The 12,971-nt window shown below is 43.9% G+C and overlaps 2 protein-coding genes across 2 annotated transcripts in view; one reads left to right on the top strand and one right to left on the bottom strand.

The window, feature by feature from the left end:
* LOC102205651 (stonustoxin subunit beta-like) overlaps positions 1–7,179 on the top strand; it is a 12,736-nt gene extending 5,557 nt beyond the window's left edge. The window contains exons 3-4 of the mRNA XM_005743435.1: positions 3,906–5,369; positions 5,553–7,179. Coding sequence (XP_005743492.1) covers positions 3,906–5,369; positions 5,553–6,094 — 2,006 coding nt within the window. The 3' untranslated portion in view covers positions 6,095–7,179. The remainder of the gene's footprint in view (positions 1–3,905; positions 5,370–5,552) is intronic.
* Positions 7,180–11,260: 4,081 nt separating this feature from the next.
* LOC102210268 (microfibril-associated glycoprotein 4-like) overlaps positions 11,261–12,971 on the bottom strand; it is a 15,407-nt gene continuing 13,696 nt past the window's right edge. Inside the window, exons 3-5 of the mRNA XM_005743451.1 lie at positions 12,212–12,334; positions 11,938–12,105; positions 11,261–11,528 (exon numbers count right to left, since the gene is read on the bottom strand). Coding sequence (XP_005743508.1) covers positions 11,275–11,528; positions 11,938–12,105; positions 12,212–12,334 — 545 coding nt within the window. The 3' untranslated portion in view covers positions 11,261–11,274. The remainder of the gene's footprint in view (positions 11,529–11,937; positions 12,106–12,211; positions 12,335–12,971) is intronic.

Raw genomic sequence — 12,971 nt, 5'->3', positions numbered from 1 at the left:
CGCTGTTTTTCCCCCTCTTCCTTTCTCCCTTTTCTTTTCCTCATTCAAGTCTGTCCCGTATCTAGCAAGTGAAAATAAAAAAATAAATAAAATAAACAATAAAAGGTGAATCAAATGGACCATTACGGCAAGGCTGGGATGGTCAATTTGGTAAAGTAAATCCGTCGGGCATCTTTCTTTGCCTTTAGACAACAATTCTGATGCAAAAGAACCAAACGGGACACGCAAAAAAACAAACAAAAAGTAACTAAGTAACTAATTACTTTTGAAAAATGTAATCAGTAAAGTAATGGGATTACTCTCTTGGAGAAGTAATCGGTAATTAGTAACTAATTACTTTTTCAAGTAACTTGACCAACACCGGACAGTACACACATTCAATTCAATTCAATTCAATTTCAACTCAGTTTTAATCGTACAGTCCAAATCACACCAACAGGCGCTTTATGTGTAAGGGAGACCCTACAATAATACATACATGAATTTAGAATTTAGTGCTACATAAATGAAATTAAATTGAACAAAATATGACATGGCCAGAAAAATGCCCAGAACACCTCACCCAGGAGGCATCCTGGTCAGATGCCCGAAGTACCTCGACTGTCTCCTTTCAGTGTGGAGGAGCAGCGGCTCTACTCGAATGACCAGCCACCCTTGGCAGAAAGCGTATTTTCTAAACTTGTAATCATGATCTTGTTCTTTCAGTCACTACACAAAAGTCCTGATTGTAGTTGAGGGGAAGGATGTGAATCACCTGGTAAATCGTCAGTTTCGCTTTAACGCTCAGCTCTCTCAGACCACTGACAGTGTAGCATCCTTATCACTCCAGCCGCAGCACCAATCCGTCTGTCCATTTCCTGCTCACCTTTCCCCTCACTTGAGAGCAAGACCCTGAGATATGTTCAAACTTAAAGATGTCCACAAGTACACCTGGCACCAGGTGTCCCGACTAGCAGGGCAAGCTGTGAGGAATTTAATGAAGGACCCAAGATGCAGCTTTCAGGTGCAAGTGAGTTTTATTAGGGAGGTGAAATAAATAGAAACGCAGTAGGCATGACACAGAACCCAAGGATAACCTAAACTGAAGAAAACTAACAGCAACAGCCCTGAAAAGGAGATGCAGGGAGACTCAGGGAAATACACAAACAAACCTGCAGAGCACACGAGAAAACACAGGGTTGAAATACACACAGGGCAATCAGGGAAGACAGGAGGGAGGCACGACTGGGATTAATTGGACATAACGAGACAAGGGGAAGCAAAACTACAAACACTGACAAGAGAAATGGACCTTCAAAATAAAACAGGAAACACACCAACAAAACTCTAAACACAGACAGGGGAGACAGAACATAGGAACACAAAACATGGAACAGGAGAGCACAGAGGACACAAAACACTAAGGATAATTACAAACAGCCCAAAATAAACAAAACCACAGAATATTAATAAATTTAAACAGGAACACGGAGTCCACAGACTCCGGACCAGGACACCAGGACAGTTTGAATGTGGATATCCTGGAATGAAAGCTGCAGTACTCTGCTGTAAAACTGAGTGTCTGCACATTATGCCCATGTCCATTTTAAAGCTATAATTGGAATATGCTTCAGTAAACAGTTAAAAAACAAAACCTTTGTCAGTGTCCAAATATATATAGACCTAACTGCTCATGGACACTGATTATAACACAGGTGTCGAACTCCAGGCCTCGAGGGCCGGTGTCCTGCAGGGTTTAGATGTGTCTTTCATCCAACACAGCTGATTTAAACGGCTAAACGACCTCTTCAACATGTCTTGAAGTTCTCCAGAGGCCTGATAATGAACTAATCACGTGGTTCGGGTGTGTTGACCCAGGGTGAGATCTAAAACCTGCAGGGCACCGGCCCTCGAGGCCTGGAGTTCCCCACCCCTGGATTATAACATCACATCTAAACCTGTTTTTAAACCAGGCTTTAAAAAACTCCATACAAGCTTCCATTGGTACTGCAGTTCCTTTCTTGGCACCCTTTACGGGGCGACCGTGGCTCAGGGGGTTGGGAAGCGTATCTGTAACCGGAAGGTCGCCGGTTCGATCCCCGGGCTCTCTGTCCTGGTCGTTGTGTCCTTGGGCAAGACACTTTACCCTACTTGCCTACTGGTGTTGGCCAGAGGGGCCGATGGTGCGATATGGCAGCCTGGCTTCTGTCAGTCTGCCCCAGGGCAGCTGTGGCTAACACCTGTAGCTGCCTCCACCAGTGTGTGAATGTGAGAGTGAATGAATAGTGGTATTGTAAAGCGCTTTGGGTGCCTTGAAAAGTGCTATATAAATCCAATCCATTATTATTACTATCACAGGGCTGGCTATCGATTTCTATTTCTATAACTGATTCGAGTCAGATTCACAAAGTCGTGAGTTGATTCGGTTTTGACTCAGACAGAAATATCACATAGATATAAAAATGTGGATACGTATAAACCAAAGCTGACACTGTGAGACTTCATCAGAGGTGTGAGCATCACAGCAGAGGCCTCTGTGTCAAAGTAACTGAGGATAAAACACAGAAAAACATGAAGGAGATTCTCCTGTCCTCACTTTTTATAGCAGATAACCTTGAAAATATTCTGCAGTAGAACAAAAACTAAGCAAACCATGAATCAGCAGGTGAGCATTACCTGATGCTGCTGAGGTGACAGAGGTTTGATTAGAGACACAGCTAAGAGTTTTGCAGTTTGGCATCATTTTAAAAAGTTTACATTTCTTCGGTATTGAACAGCAGAAATGAGAATTCCTTGTCAGAAGCTGTCAGCACTAAACACAAGAACTGTGAGATGACCCAAAAGCTTGATTCTGTTCATCTGGATATTTTCAGTGGGAGAAACGTATCATCATCATCAGGTGACGTCTTCAGTCTCAGCTGACTGCAGGTTTCAACCTTATAAACAGGACATTTGTATAATGACTGAAACCACTGAAGGAACAATGGGCTGGGAGGTCAGCTCCTTCATCATTAATATGCAAATTGTCATGATCATTGATCAACAACCTCTAATCAAAGATCACTGATCAAAGACCATTGATCAATGATCATGGTCGTTCTGTGGTGCATTATGGGTAATCTCGGCTTCTTACTGAGCGTGCTCCTGTGATTGCCCAGCATGTCATGGTGTGGGTGGGAGGTATTGTCCAGTATTGTCTTTATCTTGGACAACATCCACCTCTCAGACCCTAATGAGGGTGATGAGGACTCTGACTCATCACCCTCACTGATGCATCCAACCACCGCAGGGTCATCAGAAACCCTACTGATGATGGAGGTCTGTGTGCAGTGGCTGAAGTCTGTGGTGTAGAGGGTGGAGGGGGAGAGGACGGTCCCCTGTGGTGCTGATCACCTTGTCAGACACACACTGTGGAAGACGCACATATTGTGGTCTTCCTGTAACAACAGGTAACAACCATCCAGGACACCAGCGAATCCACCTGCATCACTGTTAGCTGATCACCCAGGAGGGTCGGCCTGATACTGTTGAAAGCACTGGAAAAGTCAAACACGACCCGCACAGTGCTCCAGATGGGTGTAGGCACGATTGAGCAGGTAGATGATGGTGGCCTCAGCGCAGAGTCGGGGCTGGTATGCAAACTGAAGGTGATCCTGATGTGGTCTGATGGGTCGGAGCTGGTGCAGGATGAGTCTTTCCGGGGTACTGGTGCATGACTTGGGAAGTCAGTGCCACAGGCCATCTGTAGCTCTTTTTCAGCATGAAGTCACAACGCTGCTCACTGAGCATCACTTCACTCCTTACCCAAGCTCCAAAAACTCTTTCCCATATCTGCATGGTGTGGCTCATCGGCTTTATTCCTACTGAATCAACAGAAACGTTAATAATTTTTTCACAAAAACATTTCCTTTTTGTGTTTTCTGTAGATTTCACGCTGTGGGACAGAGAAACAATTAAAAGGTACAGCACTAGGCAGAATCAGGCCAGCACCACCTACGAAATTACTACATCAGACTCCATTGAGACCAAGTCTTCTCTGCTGGATGTAGATACATATTCTAAAACTAGTTGGTTGTGTGGACTGACTGAAAAGAGTGGGTCCTGCAGCTTTCTGAATGACAACAAGAAGTTCAAGAACCAGAGCAGAGTGACGCTTCAGTTCAAAGCTACGACTGCATTTGAACGGCTGGCAATGACTCACCTTGAAGCAAAAACCACACAAATACAAGACGTCATTAAGAAAAGCAACGCAACACACGTAGTCACAGGCATCCAATATGGGGCACATGCTTTCTTTGTGTTTGACAGCGAGAAGCTGGAGAGCAGCAGTGTTCAGGAGACGAAGGTCCACATGCAGGCAGCAGTTAAGATGATCATTGTATATAGTTCTGAGGCAAAGGTTGACGTCAAGCTGAGTAAAGAAGAAAAAGCTGTGACTGATAAATTCTCCTGCAAATTCTACGGCGACTTCATTCTCGACAGCAACCCTTCAACATTTGAAGATGCAGTGAAGACCTACTCACAGCTTCCAAAGCTCCTTGGAGGAGATGGAGAGAAAACAGTTCCTGTCAAAGTGTGGCTGACACCGCTGAAGAAACTGGACCCAACCGCTGAAGAGATGAAGGGAGAGATTTGTGTCGGGTTACTGAGGAAAGCTGAGAATGCTCTAGAAATCATCAAAGAAATGGAAATGAGATGCAATGACTCTCTGGATGAAGACGTGGTTCAGAGTTTTCCACAGATTCACAAAAAGTTGAAGCGTTTCCAAAACCTCTGTGAAGATAGTGGAAAAAAGCTGAGACAGGCTATGGTGGAGACATTCCCTTCCATTCTTGAGGGTAAAGAAGACAGTTCACTGGAGAAACTCTTAGACGACCAGGAGAAGTCACCATTCAGTCTGGAGAACTTAGACAAGTGGTTAGATAATACAGAGAGAGAAATCAACGTCATCAGGTCCTGTGTGGAAGCAATGAAGGGGATAGAAATCACTAAAGATGAGTCCGAGTTCGACAGAGCGGTTCTTGCTCAGGGTGTAGACGATGTCCTGAGCTTTGTTTTCACCTCTGTGGAAACTGACGACCCCTACCTGGACCAGATGTACAAATACTTGCGTTGTCATGACAGTTTCACTCCACCAACAAAAGACCACTGGTTCTTCTCAGCTGAAGTGGTAGCCAACCTGAGACAGAAAGCTGAAGAGTTCTGCAGCATCGCCAAAGGCCTGAAGAGCAGCAGCAGGTTTAGCTTCATTGTGGCATCAGAAACTAATAAGAAATACAAAGGAGCAACCATCTACCACCACAGGAAGGGCCGTCGGGTCACTGAAGAGTTTTCAAAGCCTGCTGTCCCTGATGTGGAAAACGTTAAAGACAGACAAAATCTAATCTGGTGTAAGTCCACTTTTTTCCATTTCTTACGCCATTCAGCAAAAGTATTGTTTGAATTCCTAATTAGCATGCTGGTTATATTGAATAAACGTGTAATGCTTAGATTATTGTATGTATGTCTGCTGTTGTAAAGTGGCACAGATAGTAATGACTAGTAAGAAAGTGTGTCCCTTTCTCTCTGATCAGACGCCTGTGATCTCACCTTGGACCCAAACACTGCAAACAACTACCTGATTCTGTCTGAGGGCAACAAGAAGGCAACGTGTGGAGCATGGCAGACGTATTCTGATTGTCCTGAGAGGTTTGATACAAAGACTCAGGTTTTGTGCAGGGAGGGGCTGACTGGGCGCCATTACTGGGAAGTGGAGTGGAGTACTGGTTCTAGTAATAACGTTGGTGTAGCTGTTACGTACCAAAGCATTATAAGGAAGGGGAAGAGTGACGATGCAGGGCTCGGTTGTAATACCAAATCCTGGTATTTTGGTGTGTACGAGCAAGAGCTCAGTGCTTGGCATAATGGTAAAGTGTGGAGCGAAAGTCTTCCCAGTACCGGCTGCAGCAGAGTCGGAGTGTTTCTTGACTGGCCTGCTGGCACACTGTCTTTCTACAAAGTCTCCCATAACACACTGAGTCACTTCCACACCTTTCGCACCACCTTCACAGAGGCTGTGTACCCAGGCCTCTATGTCTATTACAAAACCAACTCTGCTGCCCTAAGCCCAGTTTAATTAGAGCAGCAGAGTCAGTCACACAGAGTTAGAAACATTTAGTATCATGCTTTCGAAAAATACCTTTAGCTTCAATCTATCAAGCAAACATTTACATCTTTGGTGCTGGGATATTATTTCACGCACCAGCGAGATAAACCCTGCCTACCATGCTGCCGGTCTGCCCGGTAACAGCAGCTTCCTCCCGTCCCTGAACTCTACCAGACCTCAGAAGGTCCTCTGTGGTACCCGGTGGCCTAACCTCAGCAGCTCCTTTCAGCCTGCTGATTGTCTTGTTCTCACAGGGCATCACTTACAGAAGAAAACCCCAAACATGTACCCTGCTGGCCACGTAATGAAAAAGAAATGTGGACTGTCATTAGTCTGAGTTTATCTCGCTGCTGCATATGTTATTTTTTCTAGAATGATAGTGAACTGTTATACTGTTCTTTGTCTTTATCACAGCTTTATGACTCACATAGCATGAAATCATTATTAAGGGCTTTTATGGATAATTCAGTGTAATCACATTATAACAGGTGTTACCGAGGGAATCTTATATTTACTCTAATACGTCATAATTAAATACTTGTTTTCTCTTATTAAAACTGCTGTTATCGTTACGGGGACGCTGGGTATGAGTAACACACTTAGCACGAGCAGTCTTTTAAAAAAATGTTGCTGGGGGTGGATTCCTGATGTGATGGTTTCAGTTTCTCTTACTTGGTTCAGTGTTTGCTGGGTTCTTATTAACAGTAACATGTGTAATGTACATTTAGATGCTAACACTGGCAGATCGAGGTCGATGATGAGGCAACAGGAGTCTGAGTCCTTTCTGTGAGCCAAGAAAATATCTCGAATCAAGATGTTCCCTGAGTGCAGATGCCTTATTCAAACATTGAACCAAATCACTGTCATAATCATTTAAGTGCATTATATTTTTCTGATTTCTTTGTCCTAAAATAATCAATATGTGCCACTTGGGAAAGCTCTGGGTAGTGTGTCAGAACATCTTCCTACCATGACCCAGAATCCATCCCAGAGTCCCAACATGCTGTTAACGATTTCGATCCGCTCCTCACGTGTTAACCTCTTCGACATGTCAATGGCTGTGAACAAAGAGAAACTTGTAAATAACTCATGAAAGAATAAAGTTACGTTGAAACCAAGCACATCATTGTTTTTCTTGTGACATTACCAATAAGTCTGATGTGTCACATGACCCTCTTCCTATTGAAAAACAAAAGTTGTATCCAAGATGGCCGACTTCTAAATGGCCACCATGGTCACCACCCATCGTGAGTTTGCCCCCTCACATATACTAATGTGCCACAAACAGGACTTTAATATCACCAACCATTCCCCTGTTATTACGCTGTATCCATAGAAATGGCCCACCCTGTAGATACACAAAGACCCATGAATCTCAAATCTTCATAAATCTGTGTTAGTGAGAACTTTTCCTTTACCAAGATCATCCATCCCTCCTCACAGGTTTTGCTTTAAGGTGGGGGCAGAAAAGCAGTCAGTATCTGGTGTGGCCACCATTTGCCTCACGCAGGGCAACACATCTCCGTTGCATAGAGTTGATCAGGTTGTTGATTGTGGGCTGTGGGTCCACTCATCTTCAATACTTGTGCAAAGTTGCTGAATATTGGCAGGAACTGGAACTCGCTGTCGTATACGCCGATGCAACACAAGCTGTCTGCCATCTGCCCTGAACAGTAAAATCATCTGTGAACAGGACACCTCTCCAACATGCCAGACGCCATCGAATGAGAGCGTTTGCCCACTCGAGTCGGTTACGATGACAAACTGCAGTCAGGTCCGGACCCCGATGAGGACCACGAGCATGCGGATGAGCTTCCCTGAGACGGTTTCTGACAGATTTTGCAGAAATTCATTGGTTATGCAAACTAATTGTTGCTGCAGCTGTCCGGGAGGCTGGTCTCCACCTGGTCAACCATCCTGGAGGTGAACATGCTGGGTGTGGAGGTCCTGGGCTGGTGTGGTTACATGTGGTCTGCAATTGTGAGGCCGGTTCAATGTACTGCCAAATCCTCTGAAACGCCTTTGAAGACGGCTTATGGCAGAGAAATGAACTTTCATTTCACAGGCAACAGCTCTGGTAAACGTTCCTGCAGTCAGCATGCCAACTGCACGCTCCCTCAAAAGCTGCGACATCTGCAGCACTGTGCTGTGTGATCAAACTGTGTACTTCAGAGGGGCTTTTTATTATGGGCAGTCTAAGGCACACCTGTTCATGCTCTCTAATCTGCACCTTGACACACCTGTGAGGAGGGATGGATTATCCTGACAACAACTTCTCACTAACACAGATTTAGACAGATTTAAGAACAATATTTGAGATTCATGGGTCTTTTGTGTATGTAGAAAATTTTTCAGATGTTTGAGTTGAGCTCATGAAAAATGGGAGCAAAATCCAAAGTGTTGAGTTTATATTTTTGTTCAGTGTATGTGTAACTGTACCTGTGAGTAAACATGATTTTCTTTCTTTGGAACAGTTTAAAATAATGTCACAAATATTTGTTGTTTAGAAGAACTGTTACATTTTAATTTTGTGTTGTAAAAAGAAATGAATGACAGTTTCCAAATCACACCTGGAAAGAAAAGGCTTAACCTTCGACAGACGTCTGAGGTGATAGGAGGAAGATTTCACCCCCCATATATGTGGCCTTAGTGCAGTGTCGATTTTTACCCCAAGATTAGTAATCGAGTTCTTCAGGTGAGGGGTCAGAGCAGCAAAGTCAACATCTGAGGTACCAGGGGAACAATTGGGACGGAATAAAATTGCCTCTGTTTTACGTTCATTAAAATGTAAAAAATTTAGGGCGATCCATGACTTAACTTCGCTAAGACAATCATGCTGGAGTCCAATCGGGGAGCTATCAGAGTGACTGAAAGGTAGATGAAGCTGGCAATCGTCAGCATATAGATGAAATGAAACTTTTTGTTTTCTTAAGATCGCACCCAGTGGCAGGAGATGAAAACAGTAATGGCGTAATAATAGATCCCTGCGGTACACCCCATGGCAGAGGGGTCACAGAGGATGAAGCCGAACCCAACTCAACACAGAAGCTCCTGTTAGAGAGACATGATTTTATCCATGAAAGGGCCAAGCTGGAAATTCCTACACAATGCTGTAGTCGAGAGATCAGCAGGTCATGATCCACTGTGTCAAATGCAGCAGTCATGTCCAACAAAACAAGCACTGCATGGTTACCAGTCGCTAACAAAATGACATTCATAACCTTTATGAGAGCTGTCTCCGTGCTGTGAAACGGCTCAAACCGGACTGAAGAGCTTCTGGAGTTTGAAAACCATTTAGATAGTCCATCAGCTGGGTGTGAACAATCTTTTCCAGGATCTTACTCAGAAAAGGAAGCTTAGAGATGGGTCTGACGTTTGTCATAATTGAAGGGATGCGGGGAACTGCATGCTTAAACTCACTCAGTACTTGACCTGACAAGAGGCTGGTACTGATTAAGTTCAGAGCATGTGGTCCAACGGGAGGAAACACCTCTTTAAGAAAACATGGAGGAATGTCGTTGTTTGGAGAGCCACATGGTTTAGCATTTGACTCGAGCTTCTCTAGCTCAGGTAGAGCAACAGTTTGGAAAGAAATAAGCAAACTTGAACAAGGAACATGCACAGCTGGATCCACAGAAGATAATGTAGAAGGTCTTGAACTGGGTCGTCTGCTATGTTCATGTCATGTTTCCAGGTTCTTCTATGTATGCCAGGTCTCCATGTTCAGCTTCATAGCCAGATTGTGACACATTGACTCCAGAGCAGAGCAGAGTTTTCTGGATGAGACCCTTGCCCAAAAGCTGGGGGTCCCACTGGTTCCCCTTACCCAACTGCTGCTGCTCTGAATGGCACATGACTCAACAACATCACACATTGCACTCAGGAGATCCACCTCACTCTGCTGGGTAACTATGTTGAAAAGATCAGTTTATTTCTGTTTAAGGCGCCTGGTGCTCCCCTGGTGCTGGAGTACCTGTGGCTCACGCAGCATAACACTGAGGGCAGGGTTTCTAGCTGGAGTACGTGGAGCCACGAGCATTGTGTATATTCATCGCATTAGTACTAGAGTGAAATTATGAGAAGTCATGGGTAATAGATTTATTATTGATAATAGATATTAAATTAATCTGGAAACTTAATATTTGCATTTTTGCCCCTGAAGAAGGTGGAGCTGTAGTTTGTTACTGTGACCACTAGAGGGCAGCAAGGAATGACACAGGAGACAACAAGAGACGTTTGCTTCTCATTTATTATCAGCATGCATCTGATAATGATTCATATCAGGTATCAGAGCTTCATCAAACACACTCACAGTCTGACTGCTGCTCTGAAACATTCGTGTCATACTGATTCTGAAAGTTAAAGATGCTCTGAGAACCTCGACAAAACAGTGAAAAACTGGCATTACTGCTGGTTTATGTTTTAGTAGAGCAGTGATGTCAGGTCAGTTCTTTACCTGCTGTCACTGCAGTGAAATCAGACATTTTATTTTGAAAGGTTACTGGTGGATCCTGGCAACCATCTACAATCTGTTATAAGGCCTCCATTGGAAAATTGTGTATTTGATACTGGAATATGATACCAACATGTAATATGAAGATAACACGGAGTATTTCAGTGACCAAGTAGCATTGGGGTAAAAGTTATTGAACAGTGTTGGAGCAAAGTGAGAAAATTGTGATGGATTCAAATATTCCAGAAGCTCAAATGACTTCATCAAAACATGTTTCAGTCACATTTAATCAACACTAAATGCTCAAGTTTATTGAATATGAATCACTTAATTTAACTCAACTGTTTAAGGTCCTGCCAACACAGAACATCTGTGTGCAACCAATGTCCACTGTTGAATGAAGTAAATCCAACATGCACACAGTATGTCATGTATGGATAAACAGGTTACACTGTTAAACTGTGAAAACACACATTAAAAATCTGCAACAGTCTCACGTTTTACTGTAACTGCTTCATATTGTGTGCTGCTGTAGTACAGTTTGAACAGCCTTCATATAGATTTATTTGGTTTAAGTTTCATACAAAACACACAAAATGTTAATGCATCAAATGAACAAAGTACAAATTTGAAAAGTCATGTGTAAAAGATTTATAGTTATATATTTAATAAACACCTCTGTGTTTGTTCTGCGGATTTACTGCACAGGACGGATCTTCATGCTGATGGTCTTCAGGGAGTAGTCATGACCTTTCCACTGGTACCAGTCCACACCAACAGCATAGATAGTCCCATCAGCCCCCCAACGATAAACCCCGTTAGGATTTGCATTGTGACAGATGTTGTACCAGAACGCCCCCAGATATGATTTTGCACAGTTCCCTGGCCAGCTGTCCTGGTCTTTGTCAAATGTGGAGAACTTCTGTCCGTTGTGATAACTCAGGGCATCTCCTGCAGAAACACAGATGAATAAGCCCAACATTACCACTAATCCCAGTCAGACTGGTTAGCAGGTGTACTGGGAGTGTTCTCAGTGGACCACAACACAGACTGGACTCAAAGCAGGTTCAGCTCCCTGCTGATCCTGTATGTCTCCGCACCACCTGATCTGTGGTGGGATACAGCTCCAACCTTTTTATCTGTTTCCATGGAAACAGTCAGCAGAGCCCTCGGTGAGCGACTCCTGTTTGCACAGCACGAAGGTCACATGATGCTGTGATGACATCATCAGTAAATGGAACAGCTGGAACATCTCTGGAGCTAAACTTGTTGGAGGTTTCAAACTAAGCTTAAACGAGGAACCAGATGTAAGACCTGACACTTATTCATCTTTCAGAGTCAGAGCAGAATACTTCCCCACCTGCCCCTCCGTTAATGAATCCAGACACGTGCAGTCTGTATCCGTCGGACTCTGGATTGATGGAGAACGAGGAGTAACGGGCAAACGCCATGTTTCCACTGAAGTCCTCCATGTCGACCAGCAGCTCGTACCTTTTCCTCAGAGTGAGGTGGAAGAGACTCTCGAGGCCTATAAACAACCAGAAACATGCACAAGTCTCTGATATGTGAAGCTTCTCTGGTTCAACATGTGTCCACAAAGTCACATCAGAGTTTCAGCTTTGCACTTTGCTCACCGAGCCAGTACTCTCTGGCAGGGTTACCGAAGCCCATCTTGTATTGACTCCAGGGTCTGTAGAAGTTCACCGAGCCGTCCGTCCTCCTCTGGAACACCTGGGGACGAGAAGGTGGGTAACCAGCTGGACATACACGGCATTCAATATTAGTCAGAACCACAGACAGGTATAGAATAGAATAGAATAGAATAGAATAGCCTTTATTGTCATTGTACAGAGTACAACGAAATTGGAGTGCCGCTCCCTTGGTGCAAGTTTCAATAATAAATATAAATGTAAAATATAAAAAGTACAAAAAAACAATCGTAAGTACTCAAACAATAGTAAGTACAATATATACAGGATAGCAGCATTAATATAATGACAGTATGAATAGCAGCATTAATATAATGACAGTATGAATAGCAGCATAATATAATGACAGTGACGGTATGGTATAGGTTCAGTTGTTTTTGTGCTTATTTACTACGGTGATAGCTCTGGGAAAGAAGCTATCCCTGAATCTGTTTGTCCTGGTTTTATGTGACCTGTACCGTCGGCCTGACGGTAATAGTTCAAACAGTTGGTTGCTGGGGTGAGAGTGGTCCTTGATGATATTGCCAGCTCTGCTGAGGTACCGAGAGTTTGCAGTGACCTCCAGGCTGGGCAGAGAGCAGCCATTGGGCTGTGTTGATGACCCTCTGCAGTACTTTCCTGTCTGCAGCTGAGCACCATACCATGTTGTTATGCCGTACGTTAGGATGCTCTCTATGGTGGCTCT

This window comes from Pundamilia nyererei, unplaced genomic scaffold (assembly GCF_000239375.1).
Source record: "Pundamilia nyererei isolate P.nyererei 1_Seehausen unplaced genomic scaffold, PunNye1.0 scaffold00131, whole genome shotgun sequence".
NCBI lineage: Eukaryota > Metazoa > Chordata > Actinopteri > Cichliformes > Cichlidae > Pundamilia > Pundamilia nyererei.
This window is presented reverse-complemented; position numbering and strand designations above follow the sequence as displayed.